The sequence below is a fragment of the Phasianus colchicus genome, chromosome 2 (genome assembly GCF_987193195.1).
Source record: "Phasianus colchicus chromosome 2, bPhaCol1.hap1.1, whole genome shotgun sequence".
Lineage (NCBI taxonomy): Eukaryota > Metazoa > Chordata > Aves > Galliformes > Phasianidae > Phasianus > Phasianus colchicus.
The window spans coordinates 27,247,207-27,265,199 of NC_143437.1; the positions used below are offsets into that span (position 1 = coordinate 27,247,207).

A 17,993-nucleotide genomic window follows, 5' to 3' on the forward strand; every position below is an offset into this window, starting at 1 on the left:
CCTATGGCACTGTGAGAACACAGAGTGAAAAAAGAGAGAGGACAGGGACCAGCAGGAAGCCAAAGCAGACATTACTCCTAAGGAAACCCATGAGTAACGAGCAGCTTGGCCCAACGCCATGTTGGCTAACAATGACTCACCCAACATCTCCTCCCCACCACAGTATTTTTACTTGAATATGACATCCTCCACTCCTAACCTGTGGTGTCTGGATTTCCTTCACTTCAGACTGCAGCTTTTCCCAGGTGAGCAAGGCAATCCTGTATTAACCTCCTTCTCTCTGCCAGTGAAGCAGCCGTGGTGTCCACCCCACCCCAAGCTTTCAGAGCAGAAGCTTTGAGTCTTTCTGGCTGAAGCAGTGGATTAAAAAATAAAATAATAAGGTCACCTCAGCATGCATTTTCTAGCTCTATCCCTTTCTTTTTGAAGCAAAGAAGAAAGGATTAATGCATTATTTGCCTTTTAGCCCAGGTGGTCTGCTCTGCTAGCCTCTGCCCCATTTACCATTGTTGCTGCTAACAGCTGTCTAGATTGCAGCTGCTCTAATGAAAGAAGCACTGAAATGTACTACAGCCAGGCACCTGGCAATGCTGTACCCATTTGTTCATATCGAAGGAACATGCGAGCTTTTAATTGTTCATGGCAAAGGGAGCTTTTTAATGACTTCAATTAACAGAGAGAGAAGAACTCCAGTTAGCTCTTGCTATACAAAAGTGTCCACAATGTCATTAAAACAAGATTTACAAGTGTCATAACTCTCAGCAGCATAGTCAACAATACAGCCAATCATTACATCTGAGCACCAAAGGAGAAGGGGGGGAACCATCACACCAAGTAACAGGAAGGAAAGAAAGGAGAATGGGGGAGGGAGTGCAGAGGAAAAAAAGAAAAGTCATTTTTCTTTTCAATCTAAATTGATTTTATTCTACAAAATGCTACTCAGTTAAAATTTTAAAAGCAAAACCATTTTAAAATGTTCTTTCTTCCATAGCAGCAAGCTTTCTCTAACAAGCTTTTTGTTTTAGTGCAAATACTGTAGGCCTGTATTACAGTAAAGTAACAAGAACAGAGAATAGACAGCACCAGAGAGAACACCTCAGAGCTGAGATTCTCCAGGACTGCAAGAATGATACCAAGATCACAACGAGCAAAGAAGGGTTCCAATTCAGTAGTCACCCTTAAGAACCTCCTTGGCAGAAACTATTCCACTGCAGACAAAAAAGAAAAAAAAAAAAAAGGAAAAAAGAAAAACCATGAGCTAATACTTTTGAGGAAAAAAAGATGATGGTACCCCCAAACCTTCAATAATCCTCATGGTCGCTTATTAATCGCTGAGGCTAAATTCCATCTCTGACATCCACTCTGCAGCAGCAAAATGCTACCGATGCTTTCCATTTCCCCAGGGAAGTGGAATCAGAATCAGGCCCTTTTTATGTCTGAGGATCTTAAAGTAGACTTTAGTGACACTAGTAACTTATCGCTCTAATAAAGATGCACTATCCCTTATTGATGTTACTTTGAACTACACAGTATATCAAGATATATACAACATTTTATCCTCTCACTGAGCAAAAACAATTGGATACTTATTTTCTACACATTTTAATATGGTTTTAATATCAAGTAACCACAAACAAGAAAGTGGAATAACCCTTTAATCATACAGGATAGGAGGGGAACAATTAAGTAAAACAGGATGGAACTTTATTATTATCTTGCATTCTGAGATTTCTCCTCAACTCCACCTACTGTTCACAGAGGAATGATAATGCATCTTTAGAAACATCTTTTTTTTTTAATTATTTTTTACATTTTATACAGACAGCGAAACCCAGAATCTTTTATTTAAAGAATCAAAAAAAAAAAAAAAACCCTAAAAAAAGAAGAAAATTGGAATATTTTTAATGCTTTATTATATCCAAGTCTTGAACAAGAAAAAAAAAAAGATGTAAACATGATAAATAAATAAGAAATAAAATGTAGATTGTTCCCCTCACCTCTTAAAATGTTTGACTTGGCCTTCCTAATGAAAATGAACTTCTAAGTGTCATAACAATAAGATTTCTTACATTTCAGAAGTCTTTCTTGGAATGAAAAAAAAATCAAAACAAAAAGCAGAAAAGCAACAACCAAACACCAGGAATGCAAGCTGGGAGGATGTTAAATTAATGGCGGGCAGATCTGCTGGAACAGGCACAGAACGGCTGCCTGCCAATAAATAAGATACCAGGGAGGAGAGGGGTGTCTTAGGTTTTTAGGTTTGTTTCTGTTTTCTTTTCATTTAGGATAAAGGCCAGGTGGATCCTACATACAGTAAGCAGCAAAATTAAAGGTTCAGATGAACTAAATAGATCATTTAAATAATAATTATAAAAAACACAACAGAGAGCTACTGTCCCCAGCAGGTTGGTCCCAAATACCATCACACCACAAGCAGTTTGAGACTAACCCATCTCCACACCTATAAGAAAGGAATGGATGAAGGCAGTGCCACAACCAGGCAGGGAGGGAGGAAGGAAGAATGAGGGCAAAACTGGAATGGTGAACATTGCCTGGAAGCCAAGTGTCTCCTTCAAACAGCTGCTACTGCCACTGCTAGTTGGGCACTGATTAACTTCAGATGTTGCTGGATGTTTTACTGGGCCAGTAACCAGGGGTCAGTTCAATACCAGTTGAAATTCCCAGGGCCTTTTTCTATCAACTTGAACAACTTCTGCTCAGAAACTGACCCAACATCCCCAGTACGTGCAGAAGAACATGGAGACACTCACTGTACATTTAGAAATCTCCGGGGAAGGTACTCACGGCAAATACAGTTTGTGGAGTGGGGAAGACACTCAATTCCCAAAAGCACACCAGTAAACCTGTAAAGAATTACGCAGGGCCAGACCAAAACAGCAGGAGACTTCAAGCTGTACCTGTCTGCGAGCAACTAAACAAAGGTAATGCTGATCCACTAAATACAAAAGGCAGAAGACCAGTGAGCCCAACACAGACATCCTCTAAGAGGTTTGAGGGAGAGAACAGGCAGGCACAAGGTATTCAGGGCTCTTTCAAGTAGCAGAAAGTGATTCTCTTTTCAGGACAGTTTCAAATTCCTCTCCACCAGTATCACAGGACAGAAAAGGGGATGTTCCTGTCCTACCTCTGAGAAGATCAATGACAGGTCAACATGCAGTGGGCATAGGCCAGCTGCAGCTCCTTCCAACAACAATTCAATGAGCAAAAGCTAATGTAGGAATCACTGACTTCCTTAGGATACACGCCTCTCACATGGTATGGATGGGTGGCAAGTCCCTGACATGAGAACTGTCAATTTAGGGAAAAACAAATAAACAAAAAAACCCACTCAGGTAACTTGTAGAGACCAATCTGGGGCTATCACAGAGGACTATGTCAAATGTGAAAACAAACATCTCTGGTTGCTAGGATAGCATTTGTAGACTGGCAGATGTGGGGGATAGAGTACAAGGAAGGCCACACCTAAGGATTTTTTCATAATGCCTCTACTTTATTAAAAATAAAGTTTTGATGATCATGTGAGGGGAGAAAAATTCCTTTATCAACTTTAGGTATTTTAAGAGCTCAATTTGAAACTTCTAGCACTAGCGTAACGATGGAAATGTTTAAGCAATAAAGGAAAAACCTGCATTACTGAATCAGTTTTACAAAGGAAAAAGATCAATCATCTTTCTATTGCTGGCAGTTCTTGCAAATAAGTCGGTTTAAAATAATAATAATAATAACAACAATAATAATAATAATTAAAAAAAAAAACAAACAAACAGCCAAATAGCATCCCTTTGAAATGATTAAAGGAATAGGCAGTGACCAGAGTTTGAGGGAATCCAGACCATGTGAGCAAAGGTCTGGCTACACAAAACTGGGCCCTATTAATTCCCAGTGGAGTTGGCAGGAGCTGCAGCAGTTCAGCATCTCACAGCACTGACCCTGTCATTGCATTTTTCATTTCTCCAGGTCCAGCCTGACCAAGAAATTCCCAACTTTCTGCCAATTTAAAGACAATAATAACAAAGAAAATCTCACAATAAATAGCTGCCCTCACAGCTTCAACAGGCTGGACTGAAGAGCTATCCCCTAAGCAGCTTAACTGGCAAGCAGAGCTATCCTCATGTGCACAAGTTCATGGTTCATCAGTGCCTTGACACCTACGGGAACTGAGCCTGGCTCCAAGCAGGAATAGTTTCACACATTACTGTTCTCAGCAGTGGACTTCAGCACTTGTGCCCTCTGTGAGCACTTAGTACTAGAAGCAAAGCCCACATGCTGGAGAAAACAGGGACCGAATGCTGGTGGAAGAGCTCTCTGATTCGCTTTTGGTCTTTAGGCCAGTCAACCCCAGCAAAACCAGATCAACTACACTGCAAATACAAAAAAGCAATGGAGGCCAGAGACCAACGTGCAAAACAATAGTAACTGATTTTTCTCCAATGTCAACTTGTCAGTCACAGCAGATGTTATTAGAACTTCAGCTACACCACTGCTGCCTGGTCTCGAGCGCCTAAAGGCCTGTGCTGGAGGCTGGACTCCGGCCTTCCTCCACCTCGGAAACTGAGAAGCTCTGAGTAAACTCCACCAGCAAGTATCAACTGTGTGGAAGCGTGCTGCCGCGTTTCCCAACAAGGAAAGTCATCAAGGGCACAACAAAATCCCTTCATCCTCCTAACCACTGCCAGTCTCCACAGCAATACCTCTTTTGGTAGTATGTTCTGCAAATATTACCAAGGAGAGGGGACAATTTTACTAACAGGAAGAGATCAGCATCTGAGTCAGGGGCCCTGATGGGAAGGAAGATGCAATATTCCCTAGAGAACAGGCAGCCCAGGAGAACTAAACAAGTCCAGCAGCAGATTTGGTATTACCATATTGTGGCTAAAATCCTGCCAAAGACACTGCTAAGTGCCAACTCAGCAGCTTTTCTGATGCCACTTCGGCCCTGAGATGCTAACTTGGCTTTTGAGGAGCCCAAGGGGATAAGTATCTACTTGTTAAGAAAAAAAAGTCCTCCATGTCAGCCTCCTGTTCTCTCCATTTACTGTGTCTGTGTCACAGATAATGAGCTCTGCCTTTGCCACTGAGCCCTTGGGCTCCTCTTGATCCTCCCCACCCCCCCCACCAGACATCCCCTTCCCAGCTAGGCAACCGTGCATGTTTCCCACAGCCTGTCCCAAGAAAGATCCTAACAAGCCTTTAGAGTACAGATCAACTGGATGAAATGTCATAGGATCGACAACATTGGAAATGATAGGCAGAGAGAGATAGGGGGAAAGAAGAAGTTGTAAGGTAATTAACCAGAAAGATCTAAGCACAGAGCATAACCGATCAGATCAATTCACAAAGGAAAGGGATGGCTAGCAACTGTCTGCAGCTCGCCTTCAGTCCTGGCCAGGAGTGCTCCCCAAGTCCACTATGGTGCCGAGACGAGATTTCCATTGGCAGACCCTACAGAGGAGACATTGCCCTCTCCAATCAGTCCTGGTGCATCAGTCCCACCCTTGCCATTTCCTGCCTCCAGGGAGCTGGCGTTGGTCCTCGCTCTCTTTCCTGGAGCTGCAGCACTTCCCCATTCTTGTTCTTGCTGCCCTTGTGCTTGAACGATCCTGTGCCTGTCTCTAATCCCATGGAGGGGTCTCCCCATGGAGCTGGGCGGGGGATGTAACACACTGGCAATGGGGGGCCTCAGGGGATTACAATGCCAGCAAGGTGGGAGAGTTCAAGGAATCCGAGGACTGGTCACCACTGCTGCTGCTCCTCCGGTGAGCTTTGGAGCAGGACTCAGATGGGGAGAGAGGAGACTCCTGATCCAAGACATTGGGGTAGGTGAACACCAAGTTGGAGGAACCAGGAGTGATGGCTGGTGTTGAGGTCACCACGATGGGAGTGTTGAGTGCCTCCTCCCCATAATAACCTCCAGCAATGCTGATGGGCTTAATGACAGACCTCTGAGCTTTGTCAAGGACCAAAGAGGAAGATGGGATCTCTTCCTCCACAGGCTCCTGCTTCACCACTACTGCTCCGCTCGCTCCAGTCCGAACGCTCTGGAGGCTGCTGGTTGGTGGGCTCCGACGTTCCTCAGGGCTGATTTTACACACAGGGCTGTGAGCAACCAGCATGAACTCTAGTTTCTCCTTCTCCTTCTGGAGCTCAGCAATCTCTTTTTGAAGCACTGACTTTTCCTCCTCCAGCACCTCAGTTTCCTGCAGACAAAAACAGAATAAGTAAGTATCTGAGGTTCTGGCACTGCTCCTGACCTAGAACATGGCCATCAAGTCCAGCTCCCAGCTGGCGTGGGCAGATACACCCCAGCCTCTTCAAGCAAGGCACCAGGTATTTGCTAGTTCAGCATTTTGCACTTCCTGTGTCTACCTGGAGGCTATTTCCAAACTTCACCGATCTAGGGGATATAAACGGTCTTCTCATGAGGTCTCCTTTGTTATTTCATGGATGGTTTCTACAACTCTTGTCTTGTTCTGTGGCTTATATACCTCTTCTCCCTTGCTATCTACTTGAGAGACACGTTAGCAGAGAGGACTCTACCACTGGGTTTTGTGTTAAGGTTAAATCATGTTCTTTTCATTTCCTAGATGCAGGTAGTATAAAGCTATCTCTCAACTGTTTTCATTTTCTTTCAGTATTTCATACTGTAGATGAGGCCTTGCCTGTGACTTGTGCAAAAGATTAACACTTTCATCTCCACTGTATTATCCCTTGATGCATCCCAGGATTACTCCATTTACCTTTCCCACGATCATGTAACACTGATGGCTCATAGTCAATCTGTGAGCAATTAGTATTTTCCTGTGTGAGGAGCTTGCAGAAGTACTCACTCTCAATTTGTCAGGATATGACCTCCTAGTTTGTACTCCTCTCACTTATATTAGTTTAGTCATGAGAATCCTTAAATTCTTCCTATAGGCTGTCCAGCTTCCCCTGCACTGAGAATACCTCCCAGATTTGAGTCAGCAGCACATTTCACCGATGTGCTTTCACAGCTGTGATTCTCAATAAGTTCAAACAGAACCAAGCCCAGGCTGCTTCTTGAAGAGGAGTGCTGGAATCTCTACAGACTCTGTTAATGCAACCCATCCTTGTCTACTCTTCAGCCAGTGTCTTAACCACCTCACAGTTCTTGCATTCATCCCTACCTTCTTTAACTTAATTATTCCCCTATGGCACCAAACTGTACGTCTTTGCATTGCTTCCCTTGAGTTACACCCATCGGTTATGCCCACCAGAGACGGGTTAGTCTAAAGGATGTAGCTTAGAGAAGCACACATAACATTGCCTTACTTTCTCCTGTTCTCAGGTGATACTAGAGTCTTGTGTGCTTTCAAAGGTTTCATCTGAAGCACACAGCATATTTATTTCCACTTACAGAAAGAAACCTGGACTAGGGAGATGCATGTTGGTCAGCAGGCTGTACGGAAAGAGACCTCCTAGGATGTTTTGGGCAGCCAGTGAGAAGAAATTAGGCTGCTGAGCCCTCACCACTGCTGATACAAGAGCAATGCCACTGGGCAGTCCTGGAAGGGGAAGGCAGAATGCATTTTACAGCATCTTCCCTAGATAGGTTGGTAGAGAGAGAGCAACACCCTGCAAGCTGGTCCAAAGGGCAGGCAACAAGGAGGGAGAAATGCATGCAGAGCACGTACCGCCTGGAGTTTCTCTGTTAGCTCTCGGCGCCTGTTACGACATTTAGCAGCTGCCAGCTTGTTCCTCTCTCTCCGGATCCTTCGCTTCTCTTCTTCCTCGGGCGACAGCTATGGGCAAGTGCCAAGAAAATCCACAATCAGATCTGAGCAAGGCATTCCTTGAAGTTTGTGAGGATTTAACCGCAACGCAAAGAAAAAAAGGCCTGATCCAGCAGGATGCTCAGCACTCCCCCTCTCCACTGATGTCAGCAGAAGATGAAAGCGCCCAGTATCTCTGCTAGCACCAGGTCTTAGCACAAGGGTGAGGAGAAGGCAGAGTGGGGAGCAGTGGGGGGAGATTGTGTAAGAGGACAGTGAATCTGCAACAGGGCCAAACAGATAAAAGATGCTCTGATTGTTTCACAACTTGGGTGGTACATTAAGCAAAACCAGAGTGCGATGTTGTAAGCGCCTCTTTCTTGAAAGAAAATATCTGCTGCTTCCCACACAAAAATAGTTGTTAACTTGAAGGTCGGGGATGGGGTGGGGGGAGACAGGAAGATCAGCAGAGCTCTCATGATGTCTGTGAAACAACAATTATTTATACCACCCCAAAATCTGACCTCAGATTTTCAAGCACTCGGTGTGATAACAGACTAACAGACTGCTTTTCACATCAGCAGGCAAGGCTCCAGTGATACCAAGGGCTTCCTGAGGCCAGCTAACATCCTCACTGATATAAGTCAGGAGCGATTCCGTAGAAACCCATAGAGTTACACTCTTGCGACACCAGAGGAAGTGAGCAGGAGCCCGCAGGATCTGGTGAGGTCAGGCCTAGCTTTGGGGATTTGAGATGAGCTCTTATAAACCCCAGCAATGGCAACCAGAGCACCCACGCCACGTCCTGCTCTGCTCAGAGCTGACCTTACTCTGGCATTGCCGTGACTGAGCCCAAAACCAAGATGAATGCTCTGCAGGTGCCTGTTGGCAAGGGATAGGAAAAAAAACCAATAATAAAATAAAAAAAGAAAACCCTCTTCTTATAGAAGCTTTCAGTTTCAGTATTTTTAGAGATGTCAAAGTTACAAACAAGATTATCTTCCTGCTGCCTTTTCATTTTTGCATTAGTTTTATTCTAACCTCATTCTGGTTTGTTTTGGTTTAGTTCATTTCCCTAATTTTGATCTCCACAGTTTCAGGGAGTTTACTTTAGCCACTGGGCATTCCCCTCTCTCTGTTCTGCTTTTTTCAGACTCTTCTGTGTGGTGGCAACAATTTCAACAGCAGGCAGCACATCTCTGGGCACACACTGAGGGACAGAGGCACTTCTGCTGCTAGTTGGAACTCTGGGACAAGGACTTTGAGCCTGAGAGCTCCTCTACCAGCAGGTAATGGCACTCTGTTCTGGGACAGGAGCACCTCCCTCTGTGGGTTTTGGTACCCTCAGCCCCGTAAGAAGCCCCAGCAGGCATACCCAGCATGGCTTTCACCTCTCCATTTGCAGCCTATAGGTATGCAGGATAAAGTACATTTGTGCAATTGTATCCATAAGGCAAAGCATAAGACATGCACATGAACTCTGGGATGATTCCAGGCCTCTGTGTGTGGTTTTCACAGGAGCACAGATCTCACTGAAAGACATTGGGACCAAAATGAGTCTTCTCAGGGCCTTCAGTCATTTGTAAGTTATCTATCTCAGAAGTTTTTTTTTTTTTTTTTAAATCTCATAGATGGGGCTGAAGAGGTGAATCTGAGCCTGCTTTACATTATAATGGGTCTCAAATGGCATATACTGTAAGCTGCACTAAATTTGTTTACAAGCACTTTGCTTTGGCATTCTTGGTGTCCCTGCTGCACTCACGAACTATAGCTGTCGCCTGTCCAAACCCCATGCATGCAGTCACTGGCAGAACCATTCATCAAGACAGGCTCTTTTCCTACAACGTTGCACAACATTTTCCAAAAAGGCAAGCACCAGCAGTGGAAACCTGAGCCAAAGAGTCACTGCACACAGTCTGGGTCCTGCCATAGCACGTGTCTAATCAAAGGGACTTGGATCTGAATGACCCATAGCAAATGGCCTGCAAACAAGCCACAGGCCAGGAACTGCTTGGCAGGCATCCTTCCGCAAATAACTCCGAACAACAAATAAACCAGAGAATATGGTGATCTCTTCACGGCCAATTTGTGAACACAGAGGCAGCATTTGTCAAACAAATTAGTCGCTGCTAATTATTCCCCTGGTTCTCATGAGAGCTTCCCAGCACTGGAACCAGTCCTGTATGCTGGGATGGTAGGTGGCTGAGCCTGGCTGAAGGGACGGCACCTATCCTGCCCAGCACACATAGGCCTGCAGTGAGCCCTTCAGATCCCAATTGGGTCCTTTAGAGATGCACACCACAGAAAATAATTGGAGTGTGAATCCAAGCAGATGATGCAGAAATAACAGCAGGGCTGCTGCATCTTATTGGGAACAGGCCTCACACAGCAGCATGCTCATACACTGAGGGCGCACAGCGCATCCTGTTACATTTCTCTGTGGCAACCCACAGAACTGCTGCTTGGGGGAGTTTCAGATATTTCAGACTGTCTTTACAAAGACATGGGTAGAGGCGGGACCGGCTTCCCCACCCCACTATGAGAATGCCACCAGAATGGCAGCACCTGCAGGATACCCATCTTGTTGCTGTGAAGAGGTCAGGGTGAAGAGATGGGTGTAGAACATAGCATCCCAAAGGTTCTCTGTGAGACTGGATGTATTCTGGGGAGCTGTTCCTCCCTGCATGACACTAGCTGGCACTTGTGCTATCACCCAAAGTGAGACTGGAGCAGCACAGGTGGTCACAGAGCCAACAGAAAACACCCACTGATGTAATCTAGGCATCAGTTTTGTGAATTATCTATGTGAAGCTCTGGTTGCTCAGGGGTTTCCTTCTGCCTGGAGCAGCAGAAACACTCAGACCGAAACCCAAGGCTCAACTTGAGAGTTTCACCTGCTCCTGAAACCCAGCCGCAACACAGCCTGGTGTCACAAGGCCTGTGATGGAGATTGGCTGAATCGTGTCACACACTGGGGAAGCAGCAAGAAAACTACAGTCCAGCTCACACTGTGCATCATCTTGAGAAACACCAGCACACGTACAGAAACGCGGGGCAGATCTCTGCTGTCCCCATGGGGCTGGGTGACGCTGTGAGAGGGCAGTGGGAGACTCCCTTTGTATAGGGGAAATCTGTACACGCGCCATCGACTGCCTTGCATCCTCCTCCACACACGGTTACCTGCTCATCCCTTCGTCTCCGTCCCACTGTGGTGCCGATGGTTTTGATCACACCCGGTCGCTGAAGGGCCGTGTGTCCAGCCACCGAGGACAGCGGTGGCAGCGGGTGGCTGTACGGGTGTGAGCGAGAGTACGGGCTGGACATGGAGGTGATGACGGTGGGCTGCACCATCCACTGCAGGTCTTGGCTGGTTGTGATGGCGTTGATCGTGGGGATAAAAGCACTGCCTGATCCTGGCATATCTACTCGAAATTTCTAGGAGAAAAGGCGGGGGAGAGAAGAGAGGAGGAGAGAAAAAATTGTCAGTGAAAGCAGAACATGACACATCCTCAGAAGCTACACATAAGACCCCAGGAATGGCTCCAGCAAGGACAAGAACAGTGCCCAAAGTAAATGCAGCACTGCCAGCCCCGACCCCTGCTGCATCCCAGTCTGCCCAGTGCCAAATGTTTGGCTTGTGAACTTTCTCTTGCAGCAGCCATGCCCGCACCCAGCCCTGTCCTTGTTCCCCACCTCCTCAGCATCCCCACTGCTCCTTCCAGCACAGGGCAAAAGGGGAATTAAGGAGTTTCTAGAAAAACACTTCTCTCTCAATCCAAAGAAAAGGAAGAGAAACTTGGGCTCTAAAGTACCATTACTAAACAGAGCAAAGCCTCCTACCAAAGGATTCCCCCGAAATCATGGCTTGGTCTGCATGAAGCTGGGTATGGAGAGAACAGCAGCTCACCTCTTGCTCAGAGGTTCTGTGCTTGCTGCACACAGTGTGAGAAGCCCGGCCCCAGGATGGTTACATGCAGGGATATGTATTTTAATAGCAGCCTATAAAATAGTTCTTAGGTTTGAGATCGGACAAGTTCCCTGCAGCTCTCTGCACTGTCTAGACAAAACAAGGCAGCAGTAAAAACCAAGGCAGTAGGTAATGATCTCCAAAATACGCATACACCTTATTTCAGACAGAGGTAAATCCATCTGGATAATATGCTGGCACTAAACTGCCAGGAAAACAATTGCTTGTCCCCGGAGGGGGAAGCAGGGGAGGAGGAATGCTTTTGTCTATGAAGAGCTCCCATCAGGAGACTTTCAATGGTGAGACTGGGCCTTACAGACAGGCACGCCTTGCTCCAGCTGCCTCGGCACCCACAGCTGAGGGCAGGGGCTCGTAGGACCCGCAGCTTGCAATATTTAAATGGTTCTGTTTTCACAGGCACTCAGGTCAGCACAACAGCCTCCTAGGGACCCGAGAGCCCTTGCATAAGCCTGACCTCAGCCCAGGTGTCCTAGATAAGGGACAGCACTTCACAGGTTTCCTTTTCAGGGTGTGCCTAATCAAGCACTGTGCCCAAATGCTTTGTTAAAGCAAGGCTACTGCAAACAGTGTTCCACATTCTGATAGCAACAGCACTTTGGGCCAGACTTATCCAGAAGACACCCAGCTGCCAAAGCCTGCAGACCAGAAGATCCAGTTTGAACGCAGATAAATGTCAGTTTATAGCTTTGGATAGCCCTAAATCTAACAAGAAAGGAAAAGAGAAGGCAGGAGTGCATCTGGTGAAGGGAGTGGAAGAACAATGCTGACAGGATGGCACTGAGACTTGGCAGAAGCTGCACCAGAACCTCTGACGTTCACCTGCAGCTGGGGCCCGACACAACCTCAGTGCACCACACACATCAGTAAATGTCATTCTCATGAGCTCTGCCGATGGAGGACCAGAGCTGAGTACTGTAAACACCTGAGAGGAATTTACTGGTGAAAATCCCCTTCTTTATACTCTGCCCAGTGTAGGCTGTGACCACACGGCCCACAAGAGGATGGCTCAGTGACTCCACAGCCATCGCATCATTATGAAGAGATCTGAACTTCACAGTAGGGACGAAGTGCAAGACAAGTTAAACCACAGGTGCTGGCCTCAAGAGATGCAAGTTCCACGAGTGCCTTCCTTCACGACCTTTACCCACCTGTGCCACCACCAGCCTTCCTGCACCCAAATAGAGAGAAAGAAGCGTCCTGCCTTCTTTATAGGGATGCTAGAAGCTGTAGCTGCACAATGCATTGAGATTTTTTGGTGCTTTGTTATGCAAAGACAGCATTTTTGTTCCAGAGGAAAGGATCTTTGTGGTGGTGCCAAACCACTGTAACCTCCACCCACTGACCTTCTACAGACTCCCATCAGAGCCCAGGAGAGTCAGACCCATCACCAAATCAGCCATGTAAGATATACAAACTCCTGACACAAGTCAGCCCTAAGTTACTAATCAAGTGACTGTCATCATCTGAATGTCGTAGGAACCACTGGCAAACATCCCTTTATTTCACGCAGAGGGTTTCTGCACCCCCAGCACAGGCTTCCTGGACAGCAAAGGGAGGTGCTCAGCTCAGCCACATCTCTCTGCTCGCTTTCAGGCCAGGACATGTGGCCATGCTGGCTACAGCCTGTCTGTGCCATGCCCCATTGCTGCCACCGGTTTCCTTTTTCATCCCTCAAAATATCTTAAGAATTCCCCCAAACCCGCATTCTGTACTCTCCAGACGCAGTATTTTCCCCCAGATATTTAAACAGGGGGCACACTGCTGAGCCTTTAGATACTGGTACCGGGGCTGCTGCTGGATTTTCCCTATGGTGTGCTTCCCACACGGCCAGGCCTTGCCTGCACAGCCAAGCCTTCCCACCAGGATACCTCACCACAGCCGTGGCCGTGTGCCTGCCCACCTCTTCACACACTGCTCCTGTTCCCAGGGGCAGCCCTCCACCAGCTCTCAGCTCTCCTTATCTACAGGGACAGGTTGGGCGACAGCCAAACCGCAGGGCTGCACGCACAGCACGCATTCTGCTGCTGCTCTCCACCCGACCCAAGCAACATGCGGACACAGGTATCATTACACAAGCAGAACAAGGAGCGAGGAGTGCTGTTAGGAGCACAAAGAGCTGAGCCTGGTCCTGGCTCTGCCTCACCAGAGCCGGCCCCGAGGAGGCCCTGGCTCTGCTGGGAGCAACATGATGCAGGGCATGTCCAGCTCGGAAACTGAGGGATAAGGAAAACACACACCAAAATACCTCCCCAAAAATCCACCCAGAGAATCTTAACTAACGCTCATTTATCCAATACAGAGCACAGGACCAAGTCCTCTAACAAATAAAAGGCCCCAACGGTTGTCCCGTGCTGAACGCCTCCTTGGAGGACTGGACGCAGCGCTGGGATATCAGAGAGAAGTCGCTCGGTCTGAGAGCACACAAATTATTCCCATTAGGGGCTGTGTGTACCACATGGCAAGGCAGCGATGGGGGGAATAGAGCACGGCACGCAACTTGAAAGAAAAAATATTCCAGTGCTGTGCTGCATGGGAAAAATAATTAAAAAGCATCAAAGTTTTGGCCCAGAGACACAGTTTCCACTCAAGCATGTGACTGGTACGTCTTCCCTTGCTTTGGGAAGGAAAAAAAAAAAAAAAAAAAAAAAGCTGAAGAAAAAATTTCTGCAATGCATATTTTCTGTGGCGATAAAGCCCTGCAGATCTGCCCAACCCGGAATCAGCAGAACAGCCCCATTCCTGGGGGAAGGCAGCGCTCGCATGCGATCCTAATCTACAACATCTGCAGGGACCAAGGGAAAGATGCCTCGAGATATCGCCTGCGTTCTGCGAGAAAACCCTTCTGCTCCTGCCAAGTCCCGTCCTGAGCCCGCGTCCGTCACCTCAGAGACCGGGCTGTGCTGTGGCACACACACACCAGGACGGGCTCCTCCAGAGCACATGAAGGAAACGAAGAGAAACAGTTAGCAGCCCCTAGGCCGGCCCGAACTCCGGGCACAGCCGGAGACCCCCGGCTCCGCGGGCGGGTGCCGAGCGCGGGACACGTGCCGGACGAGGGAGCGGAGGGGCCGCATTGGGCCGCTGTCAGGCGGAGCGCCGGATTCCGCTCCCGGACACGGAGACGTCCGCGCTCGGCGCTGCGCAGCCCGCAGAGGGCACCCGCGAGATGCGTTCGGAGGCGGCCGGGAACCGCGCCGTCATTTCTGGTAAAACTTCTTTAATGCGAGGAATGTCACGGGCTGGTACGGTTGGCAAAGTTTAAGAGCGGACTTTTTCGTTTTGTTGTTTTTTTGGTTTTTGGTTGGTTTTTTTTTTTTTTTCCCCTTCATAACGATCCTACGGCTTCTCGATGGGAGGCGGCAAGGCGCTCCCGCTGGCAGCCCGTTCGCACAGACCCACCCGAGAAAGAATAGTACTGGGAGAAAGGGGGGAGCGCAACTCTGAAAAAGCCGAAGAGTGGGGAGAGGCGGGCCGATGTAAACAAGTTATGAAATAACCTCGGTTTGTATAACTGCCCCGGTTGTGTAACGCCTTCCACCGAAGTGGTGGACTGGGGCTACATAGGCAAAGAACCTATTTTTGAACGTTTTCTTAAGAAAGTGGGAAGACGGGCTATGGAACGTCGCGCCCTTTGGGCCCGGCTTCGAGGAAGCCGCTCCCGTCCTCGCCGTCCCGCTCACCTCCCGAGCCCCGCAGTCGCCGACCGGAGCGGCCCCGACGGAAACGCGCAGCCCCGCACCGTCCGGAGCCGCAGCGTGGGGCCGGGGCAGCAGGGCGGGGAGAGAGAGCGCTGGGGAGCCGCGGGGAAAAGAGTCGGACCGCGCGTGTGCTCCGTAGCGGAGACGGCCCGGAGCGCCGCGGGACCGCTCGGAGAGCCGCCCGGCAGAAGGAAGGGGGAAAGATGGGGACCGCCGCGCTGCCGAGGGGCGCTGCCCCACCGGGAGCTCCGAGCGCGGTCCCCCCGTGCCCACGCGGGTCCCAGCCTCAGGGATGCGATCGCGCGGCTCCAGCCTCGGAGTCGCGTTCGCTTGCGCCCACCCCGCCCTAACGAGACGGGGCAGAGGCGGCCCTACCTGCTGAGCTGCGCCGGCGGAGTAGGGCTCGGGGTGTCCCGGGGAGCCGCTGCTGCCTCTGGAGGAGGTGTCGAAGCTCCCGGGATAGTCCTGGTACATGGTCCGAGGCCGGCCCGGGGGAGCCGCGCCCCCGCCTTCCCGCGCCGCGGCCGCCGCTCCCTCGCCGTCTCCCCGCCCCCTGCTCCGTGCCGACCTCTCGGGCTCTGCCTCGCGCTTCCCGCAGCCGGAGGAGAGTCCGCAGCGGGAGAATAAGACGGGGGGGAAAAAAAAAAGAAAAAGGCAAAAAAAAGAAAAAACGGAAAGCCGACCAAAAAAAAAAAAATACAACAAAACTACGTGGGGAGCGGGCGGCGGAGCGCTGCCGGACGCCGAGCGGGTCTCAGGCGGGCGCAGCCCCGTGCGCTGCGTCCTCTCTCTCCGCGCCGCCCGAACTCGCCCCGCCGGCGGCGCGGCCCCGGCCCTGGGGCTGCGGGCGGAGCGGCTCCCGCCCCCGAACGCCCCTCGCTAAAAGCGCCGCTCCCGCGCGCGGTGACTCAGAGCCGCGGATGCCGCTCCAGCGCGGTGCCCGCCGTGACTCAGGGCACTGGCAGCGCCCGGCCCCACGCGCCGTTTATCCGGCCCCGCGCCGCCGCCGCCGCCGCACCATGTGCACCCGCACACGTCAAACCCGCGGCGCTGCCGCCCCGCCCCCCCGGCCCGGAACCGCCCACCTGTCCCCGCGGGTGGGGACGGGCGGCGGGCGGCGCTCCCCGCGCTCCGCCCCGGCTCCGCGCCGCTCCGAGCTGCCGCTGGCGGCCCGCGCGTCCCGCGTTCTGCCCCCGCTCGCCCCCAGCTCGCACCCGCCGGCTGCCGGTAGGTTCCCGTTAATCTCTCCGCCCCCCCGCCCAGCCGGAGCCTCTTGGTGCCGTCCACTGTCGCACGTTGCCAAAAATGGGCATTTGCGTCGCACTACGCCAGCGCGGGTTTCCTTGCCGCGGATGACGCGCCGCGAGAGGGATTCCCTGCTCCGCGCCGCCGCGATTTAAAGGGGCAGCGCCCTCCAACGCCGCGGACCCACCGGCACCGGGCGCTCGGCAGCCCGCGGGTTCCGCCGCCGCCTTGCAGCATTCCCTAAAAACGTTAAAAATGAATTCCGTTGTGCAACGGCGCTCCCCGCACCCAACGGAACAAGCGAGGGCTTGTCCCCTGCCCAGCCCGTTCCTGCCCCATCCCCGGGCAAACGGAGAGCGGCCCCGGGGCCCTCTGCGAGAGTGACGGCGGGAGCGTGTGAGCTCCCCCGTTTGCTGTTGGCTCTGATGGCACTCCGGTAGCTGTCACCCCGCCGCACGCTTCGGAGCGGGGGGTGGAGACTGTCGCTGTGCGGTACTCCTCAGATGCCCCATTGTAAACGCATCCCATAGTGACCTCCCGTCCGGCTCCTGGCGTTCTGGGGAGCAGAGGGTGACCTGAAAGCTCGGGGTGCACTCGACCCACATGCAAAGTTCTTTTAAAGTAATGCAGAGTATGACACCAACAACACCGAGCGCAGCAAAACATCCTGAGCGCACCCGATGCCAGGCAGCTCTGAGAGTCCCGAGGATGCTCTCGCCCAGGATGTTATTCCATCTTTCCACCACAACCCGCGCTTTTTCCGTCGCCTTCTTCCCCTCGGTGCTATGTATGGAAATGCGGAGAGCAGAGCTGTTCCGTCTGTGGTCTGAGGGGATGGCCAGGAGGTGGCTGCTCTGGACAAGGGCTGTCCCTGTCAGACAGTTCCATGCTGGAGTTAGTGGCACCACTGTTTACCCACACACCTTCCCCCTGATGTTGCCTCTTCCTTTCCCTCAACTCCTCCTTGGCCCAGCAGCTGCAGCACTCTCTGAAGGCACTGGCTCTGTGCTGCCTGCGTTCTGCCTGCATCCTCTTTCCATCCTGCATCCCGCCTGCACTCTGCATCCCACCTGCATCCTGCCTGCATCCCACATGCCTGCCTGTATCGTGCCTGCATCCTACATTAGTGCTTGCATCCTGCCTGCATTCCTGCTTGCATCCTCCCTGTGTCCTGCATTCCTGCCTGCATCCCACATCTCACATCCCATATCCCACCTGCATCCTGCCTGCATCCTGCCTGCATTCCACATCCCCGCCTGCATCCCCACCTGCATCCTGCTTGCAGCCCTGCCTGCATCCTGCATCCCCAGC

General features: G+C 50.6%; 1 protein-coding gene across 1 annotated transcript; it reads right to left on the minus strand.

Annotated features, from left to right (window-relative positions):
- Positions 1–1,586: 1,586 nt before the first annotated feature.
- Positions 1,587–16,473, minus strand: FOSL2 (FOS like 2, AP-1 transcription factor subunit). The gene is made up of 4 exons (XM_031594479.2): positions 15,813–16,473; positions 10,932–11,186; positions 7,674–7,781; positions 1,587–6,218 (listed from the first exon to the last, which is right to left on the minus strand). The coding sequence occupies exons 1-4, from the start codon at positions 15,909–15,911 to the stop codon at positions 5,709–5,711; spliced, it is 972 nt and encodes a 323-aa protein (XP_031450339.1). The 5' UTR covers positions 15,912–16,473; the 3' UTR covers positions 1,587–5,708.
- Positions 16,474–17,993: the final 1,520 nt, after the last annotated feature.

Bases quoted from the DNA above. Each gene is read 5' to 3' on its own strand.
- FOSL2 (XM_031594479.2), bottom strand. From the start codon at position 15,911: ATGTACCAGGACTATCCCGGGAGCTTCGACACCTCCTCCAGAGGCAGC. The intron at 7,782-10,931 runs GTAACCGTGTGT...ACTTGCCCATAG, and splicing joins GGAGACGAAGGGATGAGCAG to CTGTCGCCCGAGGAAGAAGA. The intron at 6,219-7,673 runs GTACGTGCTCTG...TTTTGTCTGCAG, and splicing joins TAACAGAGAAACTCCAGGCG to GAAACTGAGGTGCTGGAGGA.